The sequence below is a fragment of the Chrysochloris asiatica genome, unplaced genomic scaffold (assembly GCF_000296735.1).
Source record: "Chrysochloris asiatica unplaced genomic scaffold, ChrAsi1.0 scaffold00101, whole genome shotgun sequence".
Lineage (NCBI taxonomy): Eukaryota > Metazoa > Chordata > Mammalia > Afrosoricida > Chrysochloridae > Chrysochloris > Chrysochloris asiatica.
In genome coordinates, this window is record NW_006408619.1 from 10,019,665 (window position 1) to 10,033,414 (window position 13,750).

The following is a 13,750-nucleotide window of genomic DNA, read 5'->3' on the forward strand; positions in this document are numbered from 1 at the left end:
TGGAGGGTCAGAGAAAAAGAGGAAGACCCCCAACAAGATGGATTGGCCAAGTGGCAGCATCAATGGACTCAAGCATGGCAAAAGCAGTGAGGTTGTCCCAGGATCGGGCAGTGTTTCGTTCTGCTGTGCATAAGGTCGCTATGAGTCGGTACCGACTCGATGGCACCTAACAACAACAACATGCAGTTACTGGCGTCCTGGTGGTGCAGTGAATTGTCATGGGCTAAATGCAAAAAATAGCCACTCCACAGGAGAACGATGAGGTTGCCGGCTTCTGTAAAGATTCACAGCCTTGGAAACCCCAGGGAGCAGTTCTAGTCTACCCTCTAGGGTCGCTATGAGTTGACATTAACTCCAAGGCAGTGGGTTCACAGGAGAAAGCCCAACTAGAAAGGAATCGCTTAATAACTCACACTTTAAGTACGGTGCTGAGGTGAAACATAAGGTCGGTTTGAACTGCAACCAGCCGCTCCTCAGAAACCCTATACAGGGTCAGCGGAACTGACTCCAAGGCACTTAACAACAACAAAGAAGAGGAGGGAGAGAGAAAATAGCATTAAGACCGTAGAAATCAACGTAAAGTTCTAGACTCACTAGTCTCAAACTGTAATTAATGTACACTGAATCACCAGAGAATCTTGTTAAAATGCAGATTCTGATCTAGTTTGTTATTAGGTGCCAGAAGTCGGTTCCAACTCACAGCAACCCTGTACAGGGTTTCCGGGGCTGTAAATCTTTACAGGAGCAGAAAGCCTTATCTTTCTCCCATGGAACAGCTGGTAGTTTTGAACTGCTAACCCTGACGTTAGCATCTGGAATCAGACCTGAGATGGCATTTCTAACAAGCTCCCAGGAGATAACCAAATGTTGCTGGTCTAAGGACCAGTCCATCAAACCAGTTCAACCCCCTACTGAGAATTTGCCTTTCTATCACTACACCCAGGTGTGGCATTGTAGAATAAACACTAGATTGCTAACTCAGTGAAACTCCATACAGGGTCACTATGAGTTGGAACCGACTTGAGGACAGTTAACACTATCTAACAACCACACCCCAGATAGACTGAATCAGAATCTACACTTTAATCTACACCTTACAGAATAAGATGTGCACACAAGAATCATCTGGGCATCTACAAGAAAAATTCGCTAAGGACACTGTAAGTAAATCAATCACCATTTTCCTAGTTTCCAAACAAAACTCACAGTTGCCAGGATACCATAATGGACCGTGTAAGATGAATTACAGACTGCTAAGCATCAGCACTTTTCTGAAACTGACAAAAACCGCTTTCCCTAAATCCTTTCCTCTGACTCCAGGGAGTGGGGGCAGCAATCTGTGGAGAAGCGTTCTGCAGCAATGACCAATTGTGGCTCTGTGGAGTAATGCACTTGGACCACAAGGTCGGCGGTTCAAACTCACCAGGCACTCCTGGGAAACCTTACATAGGGGCACTATGAGTCGGAACCAACTGGACCGTACTTAACAACACATATTTCAGTATTTTGCAGGTGCATTTTTAAATACTCTGCAAGGCACTTTCCACTTTTTGTTTTGTTGTTGTGTGCAGTCAAGTCTGTTCCAACTCACAGCGACTTGTATAGGTTTCTGAGGAGTGGGTTTGAACCACCTACCTTCTAGAGTCCTGGTGTAGCACTGTGAGTTAACACACTGGACTGCAAAGTCAGTTTGAACCGCAAGGTCAGGGGTTCAAGCTCACCAGCTGCTCCTCGGAAAACCTACACAAGGTCCCAGTGGGTTGAAATTGACTCGATGGCATACAACAACAAGCTTTTGGTTAGCGCATGTTAAGTGCCATGGAGTGGGTTTTGTTTCACAGTGACCCTGTATAGGGTCTACAAGGAGTGGCTTATGGGTTTGAACTGCCAACCTTGCAGTTAGCAGTCCAGTGCTTATTCTATAGCACCACACCAAGGCTCAAGGGCTCTTTTGGTTCCCTGTGATCTCCAAAGAAGATATAAAAATGTCCAATGCTGCTAAATGCCTTCCAGTCCGTTCCAACTCATAGCGACCCTGTACAGTGTTTCCGAGGCTTTTAAAAATCTTTGCAGGAACAGAAACCCTCATCCTGCTCCCCCCTCCCTCCAGCAGCTGGTCAATAAGCATACAAAAAGAGGCTCAACACGCTTGGTGGTGGTGGTGTGCCATGGAGTTGGTTCCGACTCATAGTGACCCTGTACAGGGTTTCCGAGGCTATAAATCTTTACGGGAGCAGAAAGCCTCATCTTTCTCCTGCATAACAGCTGGTAGTTTCGAATTGCTGACCTTGAGATTAGCAGCCTGACTGACGCGTAACCACTCCGCTACCAGAGCTCCTTTCAACACCCTTAATAGTTGTTAGTTACTGCAGAGCCAATTCGGACTTGCGGTAACCCCGTGCACCAAGTGAACTGAATTGAGCCAATTCAAGATTACTCCTTCTTCATCGTTGTGTTCTCTGAATAGATTCTGATTTAGAGAGACCCTAAAAGATAGAGAAAAATGAGCGTTTCTGCTCCCGTAAAGATTTACAGCCTCGGACACCCTGCACAGGGTCACTAAGAGTCGGAACAGGCTCCATAGTACTTAACAACCACCACAAAAGATAGCATAAGACTGCCCCCTAGCGTTTCCTAAGCTGTCTGCAGGAGCAGGTCTTCTCTCCCACAGCGCGGCTATGAGGATTGCTATCCGTAATAACCAAGTCGACGGCAATTAACAACATATAACCAAAACTAGTCCTGGTCGAGTGCTGCCGGTTCATGCGCTGGACTGCAAAGTCAGTTTGAACCACAAGGTCAGTAGTTCAAACTCATCAGCCTTTCTTCGGAAACTCTATACAGGGTCACTATGAGTCGGAAGCAACTTGATGGCATTTAACCACCACCACCACCATCCTTACTACTGGACCAATAAACAACATTCTTATCAACAGAGAAAAGATTGAAGTTGTCAAGGACTTCATTCTTCTTGGATCAACTATCAACACTCACGGAAGCAACAGTCAAGAGATCAGATGACGTATTGCACTGGACAAATCTGCTGCACAGGAACTTTTTAAAGTATTGAAGAGCAGAGATGTCAGCTTGAGGACTAAGGTGCGCCTGACCGAGGCCATTGTGTTTTCAATAGCCTCATATGGATGCGAAAGCTGGACAGTGAATAAGGAGGATCATAGAAGAATTGATGCCTTTGAGTTGTGGTGTTGGAGGAGAATACTGAGGGTGCCATGGACTGCCAAAAGAACCAATAGATCTGTTTCGGAAGAAGTGCAGCCAGAGTGCTCCTTGGAGGCCAGGATGGCTAAGCTTCGTCTCTCCTACTTTGGACATGTAGTCCCGAGGAAACAATCGTTGGAGAAGGATGTCATGCTGGGTAGGGTGGAGGGTCAGAGAAAACGAGGAAGACCCCCAACGAGATGGATCAGCCAGGTGGCATCATTGATGGACTCAAGTGTGGCAGCGGTAGTGAGGTTAGCCCAGGATCGGACATTGTTTCGTTCTGCTGTGCATGGGGTCGCTATGAGTCGGTTCCGACTCGATGGCACCTGACAACAACAACAACAACAACACCATAACTAAACTGGTGCTGTCAGATAAGCACTGGACTGCTGACTGCAAGGTTGGCAGTTCAAACCCACCAGTCACTCCTTGTTAATCCCATACACTGTGGCTATGAATTGGAATCGACTCCAAGACACTTAACAACAAAGCCATTGCCAGATGAGTTGATTCCAAGTCACAGCGACCTTAAAAGAAGACCGGTGAATGGATGAACAAAACGTAGCATAGTCATACAATTCAGCAATAGCAATGAAGTACTGATGCATGCTACAACATGAATAAACCTTGAAATCATTATGCACAAAGGGGGTGAACCATTAAGTGAAAGAAACCAGTCACAAAGACCATATATTGTATAATGTCCATCTAGAGACAGAAAGTAGATTGCCAGGGCGCAGAGCAGAGAATGGCGAGACCCCTTGCTAATGAACATGGCTTATTTTGGGGGTGATGAGAATGTTCTAGAATTGATCGTGATATTTGCACAACTCTGCGAATACGGCTAAAAAAATCCCCTAACTGTACACTTTGGGTAGATGAGTGCATGATGTGTGACATATCTTAAAACTTTTCTGAAAACGAATAAAAGAAACAGTAAACATGGGCAGTGGGAAAAGTGTCAGGAGCTGCTATCAATGTCCTGAATCAAAATGTGTTTACTGTTGAATAAAAAAAAAATCCAACCAAATAACAAGTTATTTTTAATGAAGAAAAATTCACACACAAAAATGAAAATAGAGTTTGAACGGTGTTGATGGTAAAGTGCCATAGAGTTGGGCTTGAACCGTCAACCTTTCAGATCAAACCAACCTGGCAGTCCAGTGCATTCTCCTGCTGGGACACCCCAGGTCAGGTCTCCTGAAGTTTAATGTGGCCCTGTGAGCAAATGCATCAGACTGCAAAGTCAAGACTGCAAGGTCGGTCGTTCAAGTTCAACAGCTGCTCTTTGGAAATCCTAGACAGAGTCACTATGGGTCAGAATCGACTCGAAGGTACTTAACAACAATATTGAATATTGATTTTTACTTCGATGTAATTTTTTTTAACAAAATGTAATCTAGCTAATGGTGTCCTGGTGTGGCGCTGTGGGCTAATGTGGCAGACTGCAAAGTCGTTTGAACTGTAAGGTCGGTGGTTCAAGCTCACCAGCTGCTCCTTGGAAACCCTACACAGGGTCACTATGGGTCGGAATCAACTTAACAACAATCCAGCTAATAAAAAAATCCTGTGGAAATGGTAAAATTGTTTCATCTCCAGTTGACAGAGGGAAAAAGTGTGAAAGAGGTTTGTCAGAGAACCTACGTTTTCTCTTTTCTTCTGTCCCTTAGGAAACATTCTGAAATCTACCTAGTTCTTAAGAAACAAAATGGGGGGTCGGCGACAAATAATGTTATTTGTAGTTTTCCAGAGGAACGTTTTGGGAAAATTCAAATTCATAAAATCATCTGTTGAGCCCTAACGCGGCAGCCCTGATAATTTCTGATCATTTCCCCGCTTAACTGACTTTCTTCAACTCTACAGTGAACTCAGTTCCCTGAACAACTCCAACAAAAGGAAGCAAAAGGATTCCAAGATTCAACGTTTCCAGATCCTCTGGCTAAAGCAAAAACATTAAGACTCTGAATGTTTCTTCCTCATAACGAAACTGTTTACAATCAATGTAATTAAAGAGACTTCAGAATTTCCAGTTCCTAATGTGACATACCCCCAACTGTGGCTTAGATCTGGTGCTTTGAGACCCAAAGGGAAATGCCATAAAACGGCACAGACATGCCGGGGCCCAGCAAGACATCAGAGCTATCACGAGCAGCGGGGCTGGGACAGAAAGTCTAGTACCAGCCTTCGTCCCGAGAAAGGGGTTAAGGGGTGTGAGGCAGGCATGGTGCAGGGGCCCGAGCCAGCCAGCGGTGGCCGTGAGCACCATGAACCGGGGAAGGGGGCGCGCAGGCGCCCCGAAGGACACGGCGAAGCCGGGCCGCACTCACAAAATGTTGGTAGAAGCGGACCAGCCGCGGCTTCCCGTGGTTGTTGAAAACCAGAATGGCCTGGATCATCTTCGCGAGGTACACTTTCCCTCCGCACTAGCTGCTAGCAAACAGCGGCTCCTTCCGCCCCAACACTTCCACTTCCGGCCGGTGAGCTTCGGAGAGCGGTTCCCGGAAACTCTGTCCCGTCGCCCAGGGTGCCGAGCGTCCAAGGGTCCGGCCTCCCAGTGATCCCGAGCCGGCTCCCAGGAGTGATCTGCTCACCTGAGGACAGGTGAAGATAATTAGGGTCATGTTAGGACTCGCACCCGCCTCCGTGCCCCTCACCTACACCCACCACTTACCTCCAGAATCCCAAACCCGGCTGGAAGCTGGGCAGGGCAGACAAGCAGACCCAGAGGCAAAAGCCCTGAAGAGGTGTCAAGAGCTTGCTTTCCTAGCCGTTCGCAGTTAAACACACAGCCTCTAGCAGTTGCGGAGCGTCCGGGGACGTGAAGATGCCAGTTAATTAAGCCACCCCATGGAGGAGAACATTTGGTTGTTTTTATTTTTAGTATTACAAACAATGCTGCAGTGAATTGTATACATATGTCTTCTGGAGCACATGGCCTGATGTTTCTCCTGGATAGTGAGCTGTAGAATTAAGGGATCTTATTTAAAGCAATTTTATTTAAAAGGTAACTGCGACCCTAAATTGGTAATATTTTTGTTTTGATTTGTTTTAATGAACTAATTTGGGTGAGGGGAGGAGCCCTGGTGTCGCTGTAGGATATGCACTGTTGTTATTAAGTGCAGTGTAGTCGGTTTGACTCTAAATGACCCTGTAAAGGGTTTCCGAGGAGCTGCTAGTGCGTGTGAATTCGCAGACTTTGTGGTTCGCAGGCCAGTGCTTATCCTACAGAGCTGTAGTTGTTGTTAAGCATCTTCTAGTCGGCTCCGATTTATAGCGACCCTATATAGGGTTTCCGAGGAGAAGCTGGTGGATGTGAACCGCCGAAATTGCACTTCAAACCAACTTACAGTCCAGTGCATTATCCTGCAGCGCCACACCAGAAGGGGTAGGGAAATGAGCAAGCTCGTACACTGCAGATAGAACTGAACATTGATATCTCATCTAAAGGTCGGTTTGTGTGGCGTTGTGGGTCAAAGCGCTGGACTGCAAGGTTGGTTCGAATCTCAAGGTCAGCGGTTCAAGCTCATCAGCCGCTCCTCCTTGTTTTTGTTGTTAAATACCATGGAGTGGATTCCGACCCACAGTGGCCTGCAGTTAGTGACTGCATTCCAACGCATTAACCACTACCTTCATCTTTCCTGTACTAACCTTCCTATTGTATATTGTCTGCCCTGTCACCCGTGTTAATGTGTGTGGCCCTGTGGGTTAGCCGTTTGAACTGCAATGTGGGTGGTTCAAGCTCACCAGCTGCTCCTCAGAAACCCTATACAGGGTCGCTATGGGTTGGAATCCACTCAACAACACTTAACAACAACAAACCCTCTAGTCGGTGAATAATTTTCCCTTCTCCCCTCTGCCCCCTCTTTTATCAAGAAAACCTATTTTTAAAAAACAAAAAAACAACTTTTTACAGCCTTGATCTCATACAATGTTTGTCCTTTTGTAATTGACTACCTTCACTTAGCATAATGTCCTCCAGGTTCAATCAGGTTGTAAGGTGTTTCACAGATTCATCATCATTCTTCAATGTCCTGTAGTATTTCATTGTGTGTATGCACCAAAGTTTAACCATTCTTTTGTTAATAGGCATTTAGGCTGTCTTTATCTTTTTGAATATCTCTTGTAGAGAGCATATGGAAGGATCCTATTTTCTTATCCATTCTGCTCTTTATGTCTTTTGACTGGAACATTGAATCCATTTACATTCAGTGTCATTATCAATAGGCGTGACTTGACTGTTGTCATTTTCTGTGTGTTTTGTGGTGGTGCTGCTGGATTCTTTGAGCCACATAATTTTCTATTCTGAGTTCATTTTGTTTGTAATTTTCATTTTCATTTTGTGTTCATGTTTACTAAAGCTTACTTGTTTTCCTCTTTTTTTTATTTTGATGTGATCAATTTTCTTTGAGGTTACCCTATAATTTATTAACTTTCCCCTGCTTAGAACAGTCTGTGTTATCTTGAAATCTATTTGACTTCCTTGCCACTTGGAAGTTCTGTATCAACACTATTCTTTTTGCTTTGTAGTTGCCTTCATTATACATTGATATTTCTGGTTCTCTATTTTCAGTTTTGTAGGTTTGTTTTCCTTTAAATACTTCTATATCTGGAGTGAGGTTTGAGTGGTGTTGTCATGTACCGTAATCTCAGGTTGTTTTCTGCTGTTGTTGGTTTTCGGTCCAAAGAAAAACCTTTAGTATTTTTTGTAAAGTTGATCCGGTCATTACAGATTCCATTAATTTATGTTTATCATGAAATATCCTAATTTCACCATGTATTTAAGGGACAGCTTTGTTGGATATATGATTCTTAGTTGGTAATCATTTTCTTTCAGAGTTTTGTGTATGTCATTCTATTGCCTTCTTGCCTGCATGGTTTTCTGCTGAGAAATCAGAGCTTAATCTTAATGGTTCTCCTTTGTAGGTGATTTTTTGTTTTTCCTGAGCTACTTTCAGGATTCTTTCCTTATCTTTGATTTTAGAAAAGTTTAATTATGATATGTCTTGGTGATTTTCTTTTGGGATCTCTCTTGTTTGGGGTTCCTTCAGCTTCTTGTATGCTTAACTTTCATAATGTTAGGGAAATTTTCTTTCAACAATTCTTGGACAAAATTCTCTGTGCTTGTCTCTTTCTGTTCTGGAACTCTGATCACCCATAAATTGTTTCTCATCATGGTGCTCCACATTAACTCTTACATTTTCTTCAGATTTTTTCTTTTCTTTTTTCTAATTGTTCTTCTAGCATAGTAGCATTGAGAAATTTCTCTTCAAGCTCACTAATTCGGGCTTCCATTGCTTTGCATCTACTCCTTTGCCTTTTCAGAGTATTGTCCATTTCTGAGATCTTAGTATTAGTCTTCTGGATTTCTAATGGCAGGTTTTGTATTGTTTCAAAATTTGCTTATATTTTGTCTGTTCTTGTAGTGTTTTCCTGAATTCCTCTAAAGCTTTTATTGTGTTCTCCTTTCTTCAATGTTTCTGTCGAGCCATTAAAGGTACATAATTGTCATTCCTTTGAAATTTTTTTTTCACTTAGTTCCTTTACCTTTTCGTCCTCAGAAACGTCTTCTGGCTCTGCATCTTGGTCATTTGTTTGAGCCATTCTCTCTTGTTTCTTCATGTGAGATAAAATTGTCTGTTGTCTCCGGGGCACTGTGAGGTTGCCATATTTGTAAAAACAAACAGAGCATTTGTTGGACCCAGATGGGAGAAGTCTCTGGGGTGCCTGCAATTCCAGGAGCTCACTAGGTTGTTGTAGAAGTGATGTGACAGCAGAGTTCCTGGCCATTGATGGAGTTCCTATTGGCCTCAGTGTTAGCTCTGCTCAGGCACTCAATCCAGACGTGGTTTGTAGGGACCCTTGATGGAGCTGGTTTCAGTCTGTTAGGATCACAGGGAAGCTGGGGGCAGGGTGACTGGTTAAATGCTGGTCTGGTGGCTCTGCAGGTTTTGTACGTCTGGAGCTGAGCCCACCTGAATCTGGGGACCAAAACTGAATCCATGTCACCACCTCACACTATGAGTTGGAATTGACTCAAAGACACTTAAAAACATTGTATGGCTGAAAGTTGGTCTGTAGAGGTGGGTTTAACTTCTGGTTTGAAGGGCTACAGTCTCAGAAGCTTCCACTGCCAGTGTCTGTCAGACCAATAAGTCTGGTCATTTTTATGATTTTGAATTTTGCTGTATATTTTTACATTTCTCCCTGCCCAGGACCTTCTATTGTGATTCTGATCAGAGTGACTGATCAGAGCAGAGCACCATCTAGTTCTTCCGATCTCAGGGTGGTGGAGACGGTGGTTCACTGCCTTTTTCTTCACTCTTCTCTGCTCCAGACAACCTTGGAGGTCTCAGTTCTCCAGTGCTGCTGTAACAGAAATACTAAAAGTAGACGCTTTAACAAACAGAAATGTACATTTTCATAGTTTCTGAGGCTTCTTATTGTTAACTGCCATCAGGTTGGTTCTGACTGTGTACAAAAGGACAAAACCCTGCCCAGTCCTGTGCCATCCTCACAAGTGGAGCTATGTTTATGCCCATTGTTGTACCCACCGTGTCAGTCCATACAATTGAAGGTCTTCCTCTGTTTTGCTGACCCTCTACCAAGCACAATGTTCTCCTCCAGGGACTAGTCCCTCCTGATAAGATGTCCAAAGTGAGTGACATGAAGTCGCGCCATCTTCCCTCCTAAGGAGCATTCTGGCTCCACTTCCAAACAGATGTGCTATTCTTCTGGCGGTCCACGATAGAGTCGATATTCTTTACCAACACCATAATCCAAAGGCATCAATTCTTCTTTGATCTTCCTTGTTGTTTATACTTCTATCAGCAGTTTCTCTGTGGGAGAAAACTGAGACTTCCTGCTCCTATAAAGATTTGCAGCTTTGGAAACCCCACACAGGGCTGCTAGAAGTTGTAATTGTCATAATGGCAGTAGACTTGGTTTTAATTGGGGTTTATTTGTCTTTATACTTCTCTATACTTTCCAAATTTTCTACACTGAGCATGTGATATGAAACACCAATACAAAGTAAAATTTAAAAACAAAATCTTAATGTCACTGAATGTTACATGCAGAAATTGTTGAATTGTTTTGCTGTATACATTTTCACTACACTGAAAAAATAATAGATGCAAATATGCTGTTGTTAAGTGCCATTGAGTCAGTTCTGACTCATAGCGACCCTGTATATAGGAGCAGGAGCAACTAACTGGTGGGTTTGAACCACTGACCTTTGGTTAGCAGTCAGTGTTTATTCTACAGCACCACACCAAGACTCCGTAAATAAATATGTTGTTGTTGCTGTTAAGTGTCATCAAGTTGGTTCCAACTCATAGTGACCCTGTATAGGGTTTCCAAGGAGTGGCTGATGGGTTTGAATAAGCAGTCCAGTGCTTATCCTACTCTGCCACACCAGAACTCCATAAATAAATGTGGTGGTGGCGGTTGTGTGCCATGGAGTCAGTCCCGACTCATAGCGACCCTGCATAGGGCTTCCAAGGCCGTAAATCTTTGGTGGTGGTGGTTATGTGCCGTGGAGTCGGTTCTGACTCACAGCGACCCTGTACAGGGTTTCTGAGGCTGTAAATCTTTTCAGGAGCAGAAAGCCTCATCTTTCTCCCATGGAACAGCTGGTAGTTTCAAACTGCTGACCTTGTGGTTAGCAGCCTGACTCGTAACCACTACACTACCAGAGCTCCTTAATATAAATACTATTAAATAATATACATAATTGAATACTACATAAAGATATAGTAATAACAAAAACTAAATCTTATTTAGCAAATGTCACAAATGGATTTCTGGAGCCCCTTGCCTGTAAGTTGACATAACCCAACTGGCAGCAAGATGAGACAGAGCGCCAAAAATGGTAACTTCTCCCTGCTCCCCAGTATCCAGACCAAGTGTGCCAGTGTGCAGGGGGCGGCCAGCAGGGTGTAGCTGTAGCACTAACCCTCAAAACAGAGATACAGGAATACTGTTTCTCCAAGACGCTTCCCAAACGTCATGTAGCACCAGAAGTTTATGAGCACATGGGTGAAGAACCTCCCATTTAGGTTGACATCTTTGCTGACTGCTCTGCAGCGGACACTTGAGTCTAGCATTCTGACCTCCGAGATAGTTTACTCTTCCATGGGCACATGAGACAAGTCAAGATTTAAATACAATCAAATTGTGATCACTTAGGCATGTAAAGGAGTCCTGGAATGGCACTGTGGGTTAATGCACTGGATTGCAAAGTTGGTTTGAATCGCAAGGTCGGCAGTTCAAGTTTACCAGCCACTCCTCGGAAACCCTACACAGGGTTGCTATGGGTCAGAACCAACTCGACGGCACCTAACAATAACAACAGGCATGTAAAATGGTGCAGGTGTTATAGAAAAGAGTTTGATGATTCTTAAAAAAAAAAAAGGAAGCGTAGAATTACCATTTAACCCATTGCCTCCATTTCTAAGTATATACCCCAATGACTTGAAAGCAGAGAATCAAACCATTGTTCATAGCAACACTATCCACAGTAGCCAAAAGATGGAAACAACTCAGCTGTCTATCAACAGATGACTGGAAAATAAAACGTAGTATATCCATGTGTTGGAATTTTTATAAAAATAAACGAAGTTCTGATACATACCATGACAGGGTTAACCTTGAAAACATGCTGGCAAAATAATCCAGAACAAAAGGACACATATTATTCCACTTAAATCGAATAGGCAAATGCATTCAGACAAAGTAGATTGGTGGCTATCAGGTATTAGGGGGAGAAGAAAATGGGGGAGTTGATACATTTTTTTTAAATGTGACCATATACCAGCCACCCATCTGTCAGTTTATCCTACAGTGGTGGCTTCCTTGTTATTTTGATGCAGGAAACTCTACCACTGGTATTGCAAATATCAGCAGGGTCACCCATGGTGGACAAGTTCCAGTGGAGTTTCCAGGCTAAGACAAACTAGGAAGACATACTTCTGAAAGTTCACCAATGAAAACCGTACAGATGACAACAGAATATTGTCCCATAGAGATCTGGGAGATGAGCTCTGTAGGTTGGAAGGCACTATACAGTGGATGCAACAATGTTCTCAAACAAGCTAATGATTAAGAAGATGCCCAGGACTGGGCCACATTTTGTTCTAATGATATACATAAGATCGCCATGCGTCAGAGCTACTTGATGGCTCCTAACAACAACAACACCCAGCGTCTGCTTGAGCCTTCCAGTGATCAGAGTGAGCAAGAACGGCTCCCAGAAATCACGCTGGCCTGTCCTACCTCGGCATTGCCTTCACAGTCAGCATGAAAACATTTACAACCTTAAAGACAGGGAAATTTATTTTCTACAATTCATTGTCTTGAAGACAGCATCAGGGGAAACGCAAGAGGAGTCTCGGGCCCCTCTGATACCACAGCTACGCCTCATTCAAGGAGAAAGTACATCTAATCTATTCTCAGAAACTTCAGCGCTGCAGTGCTCTGGACAAATCATAATATCCTTGGGGTCACGACTTATTTGCTCTTGGTTACTAACAGAGGTTGAGGGTTAGAAGCCACCCAGATGTAGAAAGGTTGCTAGGCAAGAAAACTATGGTGCAATTCTACTCTGTAACACATGGGGGTACCATAAGTCAGAATAGACTTCACAGCTTATATATATACATCAAGGTTGCTGTAAGTTGCCACTGATTTGGCTCTGACACAAGGTGACCACATGCACAACATAACAAAACTGCGTGGCCATGTACCATCTTAGAAGTCCTGATGTGTCACTGTAAGTGGGAACTGAGTCGTCAGCACTTAACAATAGCACCATAGCTTCAGGACCCTTAGGATGGACCTTTGGTCCATTGTTGCAATAACTGTGTATTTTGAGTGCTTTCCTACGTAGGGGACTTATCTTCTAACGCTATGTCAGGCAATATTCTGTTGTGATGCACAGGGTTTTCATGGGTTAATTTTTGGTGTTCTGGTGTGGTGCTGTGGGATTAAAGCTAAAGCACTGGACCACAAGATAGGTTTGAGCCACAAGGTCAGCAGTTCAAACTCACCAGTCATTCCTTGGAAACCTTATAGAGACTTGTAATAAATCAGTACCAACTCGATGGTACTGATCAACAACAATAAATTTGGAAGTACAGGTTATAAACATTAGACTTATGGACAACTCCTACTTGCCCTGTAATTACAGAAATTTGCCCTCACTTCTAAAAGATTGAACCAACCTCTACTCACAACAAATTCTTCATAACAATCACCTTCACTTGCTACAAGTGCAGTTTTCCAATAACTGGGATGGCTTCAAGGCTTTCCTTGCACTAAAACTAAAAAACTCACTACACTTAAAAGCAAGGTTAAGTAAGAACTGTATGCACCTGTTCTAATTTAGCTCCAAATTCTTAGAAATGCAGGAACTGACTTTGTTTGTAAGCTGGATACTGCCTGTAGATAGCCAGGCCATTTGTCCTCGGCCCCACTACAATCTGTTCACTATGGCTGACCATTCAGGTATTTGAAATATCAGTAGCTGAGC

General features: G+C 43.6%; 1 protein-coding gene across 1 annotated transcript in view; it reads right to left on the reverse strand.

The window, feature by feature from the left end:
- AP3S2 (adaptor-related protein complex 3, sigma 2 subunit) overlaps positions 1-5,677 on the reverse strand; it is a 76,227-nt gene extending 70,550 nt beyond the window's left edge. Inside the window, exon 1 of the mRNA XM_006867128.1 lies at positions 5,550-5,677. Coding sequence (XP_006867190.1) covers positions 5,550-5,618 — 69 coding nt within the window. The 5' untranslated portion in view covers positions 5,619-5,677. The remainder of the gene's footprint in view (positions 1-5,549) is intronic.
- Positions 5,678-13,750: the final 8,073 nt, after the last annotated feature.